Source organism: Asterias rubens, chromosome 11 (genome assembly GCF_902459465.1).
Source record: "Asterias rubens chromosome 11, eAstRub1.3, whole genome shotgun sequence".
Classification (NCBI taxonomy): Eukaryota; Metazoa; Echinodermata; class Asteroidea; order Forcipulatida; family Asteriidae; genus Asterias; species Asterias rubens.
The window spans coordinates 9,691,042-9,702,771 of record NC_047072.1 but is presented as its reverse complement, the minus strand read 5'-3'; the positions used below and the strand labels follow the sequence as shown (position 1 = coordinate 9,702,771).

The window sequence follows — 11,730 nt, the reverse complement described above, 5'->3', positions numbered from 1 at the left end:
GTTGCCAAGTTTATTAATTTGTTTCGTCACAATTGCAAGGTTGAATTTCTGATTGGAAATTATATACATCAGACAATCGCTTGGTGCTAACCAACATGGATTGCGTGAAGTTTAGCACTCTGTTGAAACAGGGACAGAATAAAATGCTGACGAAGGTATAGAATAAAAAAAGAAAAGGAAATTCTCACCTTCCCCGAAAATTTAGGCTGAGGTGGACCGGACTCGGCGCTGACTGAGATGACAATGTTCTGCTGTGATCAGAGTGGCGAGTCGGCGGTTATGAAAGAGGCGCGCATTGCTCAACACAAAGAAGGGAATTCCCCTGATATAATGCCATGCCTCTGAGTCAGGCTCTACAATTATTTCACTACAGTGTGTATTAGTTGCTTTCATTTTAAATCTAAGGGCCATGCCACACGAGGCAATTTACGGGCAACCAGTTCCAGGCAATCTCCAAGAAGAAAAGGCATTGTTCTTCTGTGGATCGTAAGACAATGTTTTAAAATGGACTCGTGTGCTACCAAAGTGATCGTGTAGTATAAAATTATGTGCTCTGCAGCTGGTTGCCTCGAAGTTGCCTGCAAACGTTGCCTCGTGTGACAAGGCCCTTACAATTTAATTCTTTGGTCGTTCTTCCTCCAATGGTCTTACGTAACATAATCAGGTTTAACCTAGCTGGCAACAGATATACAAGAAATCTGCCATCCAAAAAGAAGCCCAAGTAGGCCCTTCACGGATGAGATGGTTTTGTAAGTAGGACCCTATATGCCTATTTTTTTTTCTTCTTTTTTAGCCATTATTTACTAAAGCGTATGTTAGTTTGGATTTTACCTGGGATTATTATTAGTCAAAACAAAACAAAACAGCACTAATTTTGAAACATGATTTTGACTAACTTATATCAAATGTCTCATAAAAATAATGAATAGTTATTAGTGTTGTTTTTACTAAGTATTTTTTGGAGTGTTCTTTGTACCAGTTCCAGCTAAAGGTCAGCAGTGTCTGTGAACAACAAAGTTTAAACAAACAAAAATAATCATTAATGGGATTCATGTGCATGTTCCGACCGTGCCACTCATTATAGATCAGTTAGTATGCCTTAGTCGGAAAAAGGGAGGGTGAGTTCAAAAAATAAACGCGTACATTTTTTTCATTGTGTTAAAGTATTATTAAGTTCAGAAATAAATCAATAAATTTAACAAAAAGTTTCCTCCCATCATGTTTTTGGGGTAGTTTCTTGTTCTGGGATTTATCTGTTGGGAATTCCATTCAAGTGTTGTTTTGTGTTTGAGTGTTAAATAAACGGAGTATCAATTAAAAAAAAATATTGGAACAAATATCGTGATATGTCACGCTAAATGTAAATTAATAGCCTATTTGGCCTTTGATTTATTTTATTTCTATGTTTCTTATCGATTTCTAGTCATACAAAAATCACATGTGGATGTTTTGTTGAAGTTGTTGTTGTTGTTGTTGTTTTTCGGTTGTTTTGTGATTGTTATTTTAATAAATGAAGCTAATAGCTCAACAAGACAAGATAATATAAGACAAAAGTTTAGGCCTTCAGCGGTTTTGTTACATGTTGGTTGAGAAGTAGGGTTTTGCAACCTAGTTATTTTCTCAAAATTTAATCAAAAAATTTGATATGCTCTTATCGGTTTTGCAACTTCGTTCGGTTACCTGAGATAAACTTGATTCAGAGGAAAACATTGAAGTCTTCCGGGTCAATAACAATAATATCACGTAATCATAGCTAGTGCTAAGCCTCCATGATGTAATCAATTATAATAGACCTACTTGGGGGAAGTATAATTCACGTTCTGTTCCATGTAACGTATTGAACCAAGACTAGTTTAAACAGCGTTCGACGACCTCGAGTAGTCCGCCCTCTCGCGGCAATTAAATTCAGGGCGTCATCATTTAATACTGTGTGAATTATTGGAGTAAACAATTTTTCACCTTAATATAAGTAGTGCACATGTTACTCTGCAGCCATGGACAACGAAAAGATCCGTAGATAATCACTTATTTGCGCATTTTCTAGGTACCGAGGTGCAAGAAAAGGTACGAGATTTTCATTTAAGGGAAACAGGGCGTTACAGGGGTGAGAAATTGAATGCTACTCTACGAGATTGCATCTGTAAATTGAGGCAATAATTTAACGTGATTCACTTTGTGCGCAGAAAATTCCACGGTAAAATACAATTGGCGGCCATTTTAATTAAAATGGTGGTATTCCGCCATATCCGCAGTGCTGTTGTTCGCGCTGAATGGCTTGCTAAAATTGTAATCGCATAGTTGACCGTGTGTCGTTGATCAGCCATCTATTTTATACATGATCAATAAATACTGTATCACTTTTTGTTGTATGTTCAATGAACATGATGATGAATTGTTTGTTTATGAAATGGATTCTGGAAGTGAATAGTCTGGAAAATGGAATCCCGACCCAACCAACTCTCAGCTGAGCTGAGCTGAGTGATTCAATTTCCTAAAATCTATTCCTCTCATTTAGCTGGGCCCAGTTTGTAAATGCTAAAGTAGAGCTGTTTACCTATTTATCTGTGAGGCACTTTTCATGCAAGCCTATAAGTTAAAATAATCATAATAATTGCAAAAAAACGCTGGTTTGGTTAGCAAAAAGAAGTGCACGTAGTTTGAGCTACATGTACTTCTTAGAGTTGTTTTAAATAATAATAACAAAGATTTGACATCAACATGTGATTTTGTGTGCGCGTGCTGAAAAGTCATTGGATTAAAATGGATCAAGGTTTTACTTTTATAGCCAGGATTTGGTTGATTGAGGGGCCATCAAACAAAATTTGCTGGAAATTTGAAAACTGGGTGTCCAAATTGTTCTCTCACACAATGTTAATTAAGTTTACAACATGGGAAATGACAGATAAAACAGGGTGTCCAAATTTAAAACGGGAAAAGACACCCAAGACACACCACCTTCGAGTCCTAGCTAACATGTGACTTAGTCTGCCTTGGTGGGCTCTTATTTCCCTCTTTTTAACATCAGTTTATCATGTTTATGATTGGTCCAGAGTTGTGCGAGGTGGTACGACTTTTCATGCGGTTTCATCATTGGAACTGTTCAAAAAAGAATTATCAAAATGAAACGATTTCACTTCTAATCAAAGGTCCTTGAACAATCTGGAAAAAATACTAAATTTACAGGTGGAAACGATCAATAGAATGAAGAAATAATTTTTTTTTAAATGAGCTTGTGAGTCAAGTACAGAAACAGTGGTGGTAGTACAAAATTACACTTTGCAGTTTAAAATATTGCCTAAAAAGACCTCAAATGATTTTAAGTGCACTTACTCTTGTTTGCTTCTGGCCATGTGGAGCACAAATACCATCCATTCACGGCACGCTCACCAAACCACAAGTGGCCAGCCCTCCACACAAAACCCACATCATAGTAGCCTTTGCCACACCCAACATAACCAACTCACCATGTCAGCCCACCAATCCTTGGACAGGCCTGTGAAACAAAGAACTAGTGGAATTTCATTGCAAAGGTCTAAACTATTGTCAAGCTAGTTAGTACGACTGGGCTGAATGTCTGAATGAACAAGCTTTGGGTTGTAACAAAAGAGAATTCTAAAGTAATGTTCAAATTGACTGGACCAACATAGACAACAATAAACCTAGTTGGAAAGAATGTGCATGATTGTTAGGAACAGCAATGTTCACAAATCACTGACCTGGACTAGTCCAAATTCTCCATGGGTAGGAACTGAACCCTGGACCAAACCACGAGTGAAAAGGGGGTATACTGTATTCACCACTCGCTTTACTAAGTTTAGTTCTTGTAGTACATGTTTTCCCTTCTCTTTTAATATAGGTGAAGAATAATGTCTGAAGAAGATCCTCCAGCCAAACGGGTAAGAATAAATTTGTCCATGTTTTGGGGTTAAAATTTGTTGTGTATTAAAATACCTCAATATCTATATCAAATGAAATTTATTCCTCTTTTAAAAGAATTGTTTAAACTTCTCAGCAAAGCAATGTAATTTTTTGTATTCCTTTTAGGGGGTAATGGAGAGCTGAAAAACTCTGTACAACTATTCATGTCCAATACATTTTTTTGTAAGTCAGTCATGATAATTGTTGTATTTTTAACTCAACTTGAATTTTTAAATTTCAATACACACTGCTCACTGATAACAATCAAATAACGTGAAATGGTATTTTGTCTGAGTAGCTTGATTCTGGTTTAGGTTTAATTCTAAATTCTAAACCAGATTCTAAGTGTTTATATTGGTGTGCTTGGCTGCTTTTTATGCTCAAATGCAGCTTTATGGAATTTTGGCAAAAAATTATTTGGTGAAGAGGACGGTAAGCCTGCCAGTAAGTCATCATCCTTGAATCTGACCTTTTTTTTTTTTTTTTATCAAAATTAAATCATTGCAGATGCGTCTTGGTGGGGACGGATTGCTGGAGGCGTCGAGGGAGCAATTGATCGCTGAGAACAAGAAACAAGAATCCTACATTGCGTCCTTGTTGAGCAAACTGGATGGAAATTGCACAAGTGGTAAGATGCGCATTTGCATACATGTAGTTCTCATCACTCAAACCTTTTTGTGATGGGGGGTTAAACGAAATGGTGCTGTAGAAACAGATGCACAATGCATCTCGAATTGTTTCATAACTAATTAAAACTGTGTTGTCCATTGTTTAAAGGCAGTGGACACTATTGGTAATTGTCAAAGACTAGCCTTCAACAGTTGGTGTATCTCAACATATGCAATAACATAACAAACCTGTGAAAATTTGAGCTGAATCGGTCATCGAACTTGCGAGATAATAATGAAAGAAAAAAACACCCTTGTCACACGAAGTTGTGTGCGTTTAGATGGTTGATTTCGCGACCTCAAGTTCTAAATCTTAGGTCTCGAAATCAAATTCGTGGAAAATGACTTCTTTCTCGAAAACTATGGCACTTCAGAGGGAGCCGTTTCTCACAATGTTTTATACCATCAACCTCTCCCCATTACTTGTAACCAAGAAAGGTTTTATGCTAATAATTATTGTGAGTAATTACCAGTAGTGTCCACTGCCTTTAAGTGTGTTGTAAAGTTTTATGGTATTGCTGCCCAAAAGGCTATCGCAAAATTCATTTAATACCCGATGTTTGGGACTCTGAAGTCAATTGACACCATTAGGAATTTATGGTACATCAAGAAAGCATTTAGAATCATCAACTGATGATGTTGATTGAGTGATGGGTTGACTACACAGAAATAATTATGTACTACTTAAGTGTGGTCATCACATTATTAAATATGCAGGCTGGCATTCTGTAGTGCCAATAGACCCCTTGCAAAAGACCGTTATCGCTGGGGTCAAACAATGGAACCATTCACGCCACGCTCATCTCTCAGCCAAAGATGGCTCTTTCTTTTGACCTCGTTGAGGGCGCTGTTTGAATGTGACGTCGTATGCAAGGGGTCGATTATAGAGAATACTGATCAGCCGATGGTAGAGTTAAATGCTTGTGTTTGTCATTAAGGCCCCCAGAATGAACTTGAAGAGCGTCTGAAGCAACAACAGGCTGAAGCCAACAGGAAGGAGAAGGTTCTCCTGATGCAGCTCACTAGGAAAGAGCAAGACCTCCAAGAAGTCGCTGTAAGTTCAATTCTTGTGATCACTTGTTTTACTTGTGTTGATCACTGGTGTTTTTTTGTTGGTTTGTTTTTTTATACCAATGATTCTCTTGGAAATTATGGAGAGAACACCACAATATTTCAAATTTGAGATGTCAATATATTTGAATAGTCTTGGAATTTCAGCTGAGGTTTTTAACTATCAAGATACAGTGTGGGGGGGGTGGTAATTTACACAAATCTTTAAAAATGGTGTACCAACCCTATAACCTATGTTGTCTAAGACAGTTATTTTTTTCTCTCCGATGTCTAGAACCAACTCGGCGAGCTCACCAAAGGGAACACCCCCGGAGCTTCCCAGCTCCGCTCAGCTCTCCTGGACCCCGCCCTCAATCTCTTATTCCAGCGGATGCGGAATCAGCTGGAGGAGAAGAGCAAGAAGCTCCAGCAAGCCACGGACGACATGGCCGCCTGGAAGTTCACTCCGGACAGGTTAGTCGGGTCTGGAGTTTGACAGTGAACACTTTTGAGTTGGATTTGAAACTTTGCATGGTGGAAATTTAACTAGGAGAGGTTTGTGATACTCTCTCTTTTGAGAAGTGTCCGTTCTGTAAAGAACTGGTGGTTCACAGCACAACGTTTCGATCAGTATGCTTTGATCGTCTTCAGAAGAAAACCCTGTCCTGGTGAATATTCTCTTGTGTTCAGCCAGCGTTAGTCTGTCCCCACCGATCTCATCCAAGACTGCTGTGATGGGCCGATGAGCATTTACAAATTGTTGTGCAGGATATAGTGATGAGTGTTTGGCATGATTGTACTGCGGTCGTCAATGTGCACAATCCTAATGTTTACACACGATATGATCGGTATACAGCATGGAGGCGCCATGGTTCACCTATCAAAGTTATGGTTCTCAATGCATAATGCATGTGTCGTAAGGGACCGTTGCCTACAAGCTTTGCTTATTAAATGGGTCCCTCTGCAGTGTCACATTTGTTTTGCATACAGTTCTTCAAACTAACACTTGTGAAATATTTACATGTACTTTGTAATATGACTTCTTTTTATTGAAATTGCCTTTCAAATAACACCATGTTTGAATGTCTTGTGTCTGTCTGTCCATGTTGCAGCCAAACAGGGAAACGTCTGATGTCCAAATGCCGCATCTTGATTCAAGAAAACCAGGAACTGGGCAAGCAAGTCTCAACAGGCCGTACCGCACAGCTGGAAGCTGAGCTGGCACTGCAGAAAAAGTACAGTGAGGAACTGAAGGCCAGCCAAGATGGTGAGTTTTATGTTCCATTTGTGTGTGCAAATAACTATCCTGAGTATGTGGCAACTGTCATGACTCTGGACTCAGCTACTGCAATTTTCAAGCCAAAAAAATAATACCAAAGGTGCTGAAGTAAGTGGCGATTCAGAATGACCAATGTTTGACCAATTGGTTTTTATTGTGATTGGAGACAATGCATTGTTTTTATCTACAACTTGTCTATGCCTCTGAAGAAGGTCCGGTTTGGATCTAAAAAGGAATTCTTCTATATTTCACATTTAGAAACTATTGCTTTCATTTGTTGTTGTTGTTTTTGTTTTGTTTTGCTGCAGGAAGTTGCCATTTTGAACGATGCTTCAGAAACGGCTGTTCTTTGTTCTTATCAAGTTGTATTGTTCAATACATTTATATTTCCATATTGACATCTAAGTTTAAAACTTCTGTAATCTCTTTACTTTGTTACAGAGCTGAACGAGTTTGTGATCCAGCTAGACGAGGAGGTGGAGGGTATGCAAAGCACTATCTGTGCGCTCCAGCAGCAGCTGAAAGAGGCCAAGGAGGACTTGGCTTCCCTCAAGGTCGTACAGGCCGAGCCTGTGAACACAGACCAAGGTCCAACTGAACACCAGGTGCATGAACAGGTAGTGCAGCAGCAACAGCCAGCAGCAGCACAGCAGATGAAACAGCCAGAATCACCTTTTGCAGAAGAAGGTATCGTTTCTGCTCTCTTAAGTCCTGCCCAGTCCAGCCCGCCTCAAATTGAGGTTGTGGGAAACAAGACTCCTGAAGTAGAAAGGACTCCAGAAGGGGATAGGACTCAAGGAGCCGGCGAGGAAGAAGGCATTGTCGATGGTTCAGACGACAAGGACCATCGGCTGTGGAGTCCGGATGAGATGGAGACAGTTGAGGAAGGCAATCAACAGGATGAAAGGACAGCTGAGACCAACGTCTCCACTGAGGAAGAGCATGAGATTGCCAGCAGAACTCCTGAGGAGGAGACAGAGAGGACTACTAAGATCATCAAAGAGCAGGATAGGACGTTCAGCTACGAGGAATCGGAAACACACCGCCGGCCGCCACAGCTACAAGAGGAGGAGATGATGTCGCACCAGGAATCGGGTGCAGAGCCGCGAGATGCCTTGCACAAGGAAAACCAAGAACTACAGGATCGCTGGGAGAAACCGCAGCCGGAAGAGGAGCAGATGGAAATTGACTCGCCAAAATGTAAGAATGATACATCAAGTAGGGAGAATGAGGTGCTCACGGTAGAGGCCAAACAAAGTAATTTTGCCGGTGAGTTGACTAGCCCAGTTGCTTCTTGTGAGTCCTTGACAGATGGGTCAAATGAGGGTACAAATGCCACAACTCTTGATCACGGTCAGACCTCTCAAAATCTAGGGGTTGATCCTACCCCAGGTGACAATATCCAAAATACTGATCAAACATCTTTAGAGTCCTCAGGTAGTAATGATCTTGGGGATAAAGACTCTCCAGGTAATAAGGGGACAGAAGAGTCCTCAACTAAAAACCCAGAGGTGCCAGACATCTCAACTAAGAACCAAGACAATGATATAGCCTGCTCACTTGAGGTTAGCAAAAGTACAGTTGACAACCAACCAGGGATTGGAAAGGTTGTGTCCGAGAGCCAGGGTGCGGGTAAAGGGGCTCTACTGGCTCAGTTCTCGGAGGTAAAGGTGACTGCCAAAAAGCTGCCTACTAACTGCAGCCTCTCAGTTGTTGACTATGACACGGGTAGTAGCGAGGACGAAGATTATGAGGGCGGAAACGACGGCTTCGTAGACGAGCCGTCCGGCCCGAATAACCAAACTCTGTCCCAGACAAAACATTCACCGAATAATCAATCACCAGAGTCCCCTAATCAAAGCCTCTCGCCAGGAACTAACTCTCCAGAACCTGTCAATAATACAGGTTTTAAACTAGGCCCCGAACTCTCCCCACTTAAGAGCCTTCAAATCCTGTCTAATAATGGGGACACTGAAGTGGGGCTCTTGACCAAACCAAATGAATCCCAAGACTCTGATATTGTGGAGGAGAATGGCACTGAATCCATCCATAATAAGACTGAGAAAGTTGCCATAAGCACTGAGTAGTATCATTTTTCTCCTTCGGGAAACTTTGTAGTTTTGAGTATTAAACAACAAAAAGTCAAAATTTCGTTGTTGTGGTTAGTTGAGATGAGTGTGTTATGGACAAGTTAAAAATTTGAATGTCTGTGTTTGAATTATTCTGTTTCTGAGAACATTATTTGAAATCAAATTTTTACAGTTTGTCTTGGACCGCGCACTATCGGAACAAGACTTGGTCTTATCTAATTCATTCAATAGTATTTCTTCATGCAGCTTGTGCGCCCATGCAATTTCTGGCGAATAAGAATAAATGTATTTTCACAAACGTTTAAAGGGAAATGCCCTCGCTGATATAAATTTTTGTCGATTTTTGTTGAACAAATATTTTATGGACTTTTTGAAATCACACCGGCCATGATAATCTGCTTTTCAAAAAGGTCGCTTAAAGGAAGAACCCTGGAAGTACTATTAGTATTTTTGAAAAAAATACCACTTTGGTGGCTCTATCGCCACAGTAAAATAGGTGCTGACAATTTTGAAAAAGAAAATAACAGGAAACATTAATGTTCGAGGACTAAATCAACACCATGTTGATTTGTACATTTGAATTGAAAATATTAATTTGAATACTGTACATTAATTTGATAGACAGGTTTACCTACACCAATGTGGTGGTACCCTCACTTCTATTGAAATTAAAATGAAGATTGTTTTAAAACAAAAAGACTGGTGCCATCATTGAGCTTTACTATGTATGGTTGTGTTGCAATAGCAGGCTGGGAGCAAGATTATTACAAAAGACAGGAGTTTGTTTAAAATGTGGTTGTTTGTCTTTATACAGTTTACTTAAAATTGCTGCATTTGGTCTTGACAAAGTTATAATAACCTTGCACAGTTGTTCAGGATTATAAATCGTAACCTCAAAATTGTTCCTTTCCGAATCATTCAGAACTCCAAACATGGTGCTAGAACACCAAAGTCTTTGGATATTTTGTAAACATACTATTTCGGCTGTTAAGAGTCGTTCAAAATCGGACAAAACTAGTGAATGAGTTCTGGAAGATTTCGGGAAGCAAAGTTATGAGGACAAAGTAGTCCTGGTTTGACAGCCAAACTAGGGGTGTGTGTTCAGGTGGTTGCAATCAAAAGTCAGTCCTGGTGAAAATTCTACATACAAATTGGCTTCTTTTGGTTGTGGCCACCAACTTGAAACACATCCATGATCTCAAGATGGGGAAAGTCTAGGGTTAGGAAATCTTGAAGAAGGAACGATGAGTCTGTCTTGAACGCCGAGCCTGACGGCATGACGGAGAGGGCAGCAAGGACAGGAGGTCTGGCCTTATGACCAGACCCTACCAACCATAGAGTTATATACACTGTATAAGTACTAGAGGGCGCACTGGCCCATACATGTATACGTGACCCGGCATGCGCGCATGCAGCCATTTTCTAAGTTGACAAAACAGGCATCGCACAGCGTGTGTTTGTGCGGCCATTTTGTAAGTTGACAAAACAGCAAACTCCAACGTGTGTTTCATATTCAACGCGCGTACAGAATGGCGCGCGCGTGTCTCCTTGCGGTCCCGTCGCGTGTCTCCTTGCGGTCCCGTCGCGTGTCTCCTTGCGGTCCCGTCGCGTTTGTGCAAGAAGCATCACCAGTGCGCCCTCTAGTTCTTATATATAACTCTATGCTATCAACACACACTGTGAGGTTGACGGACAACACCAGACACACAATGGTCAAGCTCAATAGCTCAAGACTGGACAAAGGCAACACTACAAGAGCAAAAATAGCCGTCAAATTCTTGCAATGCTTTTAATTTGGTTGGCTATTGCCCTTACACTGAAGTGTATTAAAGGGAAAGTATAAATTTAGTAATTGTCAAAGACCAGTTTTCTCACTTGGTGTATCCTAACATAAGCATAAAATAACAAGCCTGTGAAAATTTGGGCTCATTGGTCATCGAAGTTGCGAGAAAATGATGAAAGAAAAAACACCCTTGTTGAACGACTTTGTGTGCTTTCAGGTAGGAATAAAAAGACTTTTGGCTATTTCAGTGAGAAATTACCTCTTTCTCAAAACTTTGCTACTTCAGAGGGAGCCGTTTCTCACAATGTTTTATACTATCAACAGCTCTCCATTACTCGTTACCAAGTAAGGTTTTATGATAATATTTGTTTTGAGTAATTACCAAACATGTACCTTCCCTTTAAGTACTGGATACTTTGTACTTTAGTTGTGGGCAGTGGTTGTGCGTTTGAACCCCTACATAGTTAGTATACAGTGCTTAATACACTTCAGTGTGAAGGGTGAAAGACAAATAATATTTTTTTTATTCCGGATGCAAAATTATAATCTATTGAAGTGATATTTGCATCTGCTCTGAAAATTCACCAAAATTGAATGAGTATTAAATTGTTTTTCGCTTTTAAGTAAGAAATGTAAAATGTATCAATGGTCAGGCAAGATAACTATTGATACAGACATGTACTAAGACCTAAACACAACTTCCTCTACAGCAACATTTTTCTCACAGCCATTGTATTATTAAACATGCCACATTTTATGTCACCTACAACTTTTCCTTTTTCTTTGGTTGTGTAGACTGGTCAGTGTATGTTACAATGTCTGGTTGGTATAAAATGTATTGCAATTCAAATCATAGATTAATTAGGAGAGTAAGTTTACGGTAATAATAGACATAGTTAAACTAATTACTTCAGTTGACATGTTTGAAGAACTGGTTTCTTT

At 39.8% G+C, this 11,730-nt stretch overlaps 1 protein-coding gene across 1 annotated transcript; it reads left to right on the top strand.

Moving 5' to 3' along the window:
- The first annotated feature begins 1,980 nt into the window (after nt 1-1,980).
- LOC117296847 (actin cytoskeleton-regulatory complex protein PAN1-like) lies at nt 1,981-10,405 on the top strand. The gene is made up of 7 exons (XM_033779926.1): nt 1,981-2,064; nt 3,857-3,896; nt 4,426-4,546; nt 5,525-5,640; nt 5,932-6,110; nt 6,749-6,903; nt 7,357-10,405. The coding sequence occupies exons 2-7, from the start codon at nt 3,867-3,869 to the stop codon at nt 9,000-9,002; spliced, it is 2,247 nt and encodes a 748-aa protein (XP_033635817.1). The 5' UTR covers nt 1,981-2,064; nt 3,857-3,866; the 3' UTR covers nt 9,003-10,405.
- Nucleotides 10,406-11,730: the final 1,325 nt, after the last annotated feature.

Excerpts from the sequence above, each read along its gene's own strand:
- LOC117296847 (XM_033779926.1), top strand. The coding sequence starts at position 3,867 with ATGTCTGAAGAAGATCCTCCAGCCAAACGG. Across the intron at positions 4,547-5,524 it reads GGATGGAAATTGCACAAGTG|GCCCCCAGAATGAACTTGAA; the intron begins GTAAGATGCGCA and ends TTTGTCATTAAG. Across the intron at positions 5,641-5,931 it reads AAGACCTCCAAGAAGTCGCT|AACCAACTCGGCGAGCTCAC; the intron begins GTAAGTTCAATT and ends TCCGATGTCTAG.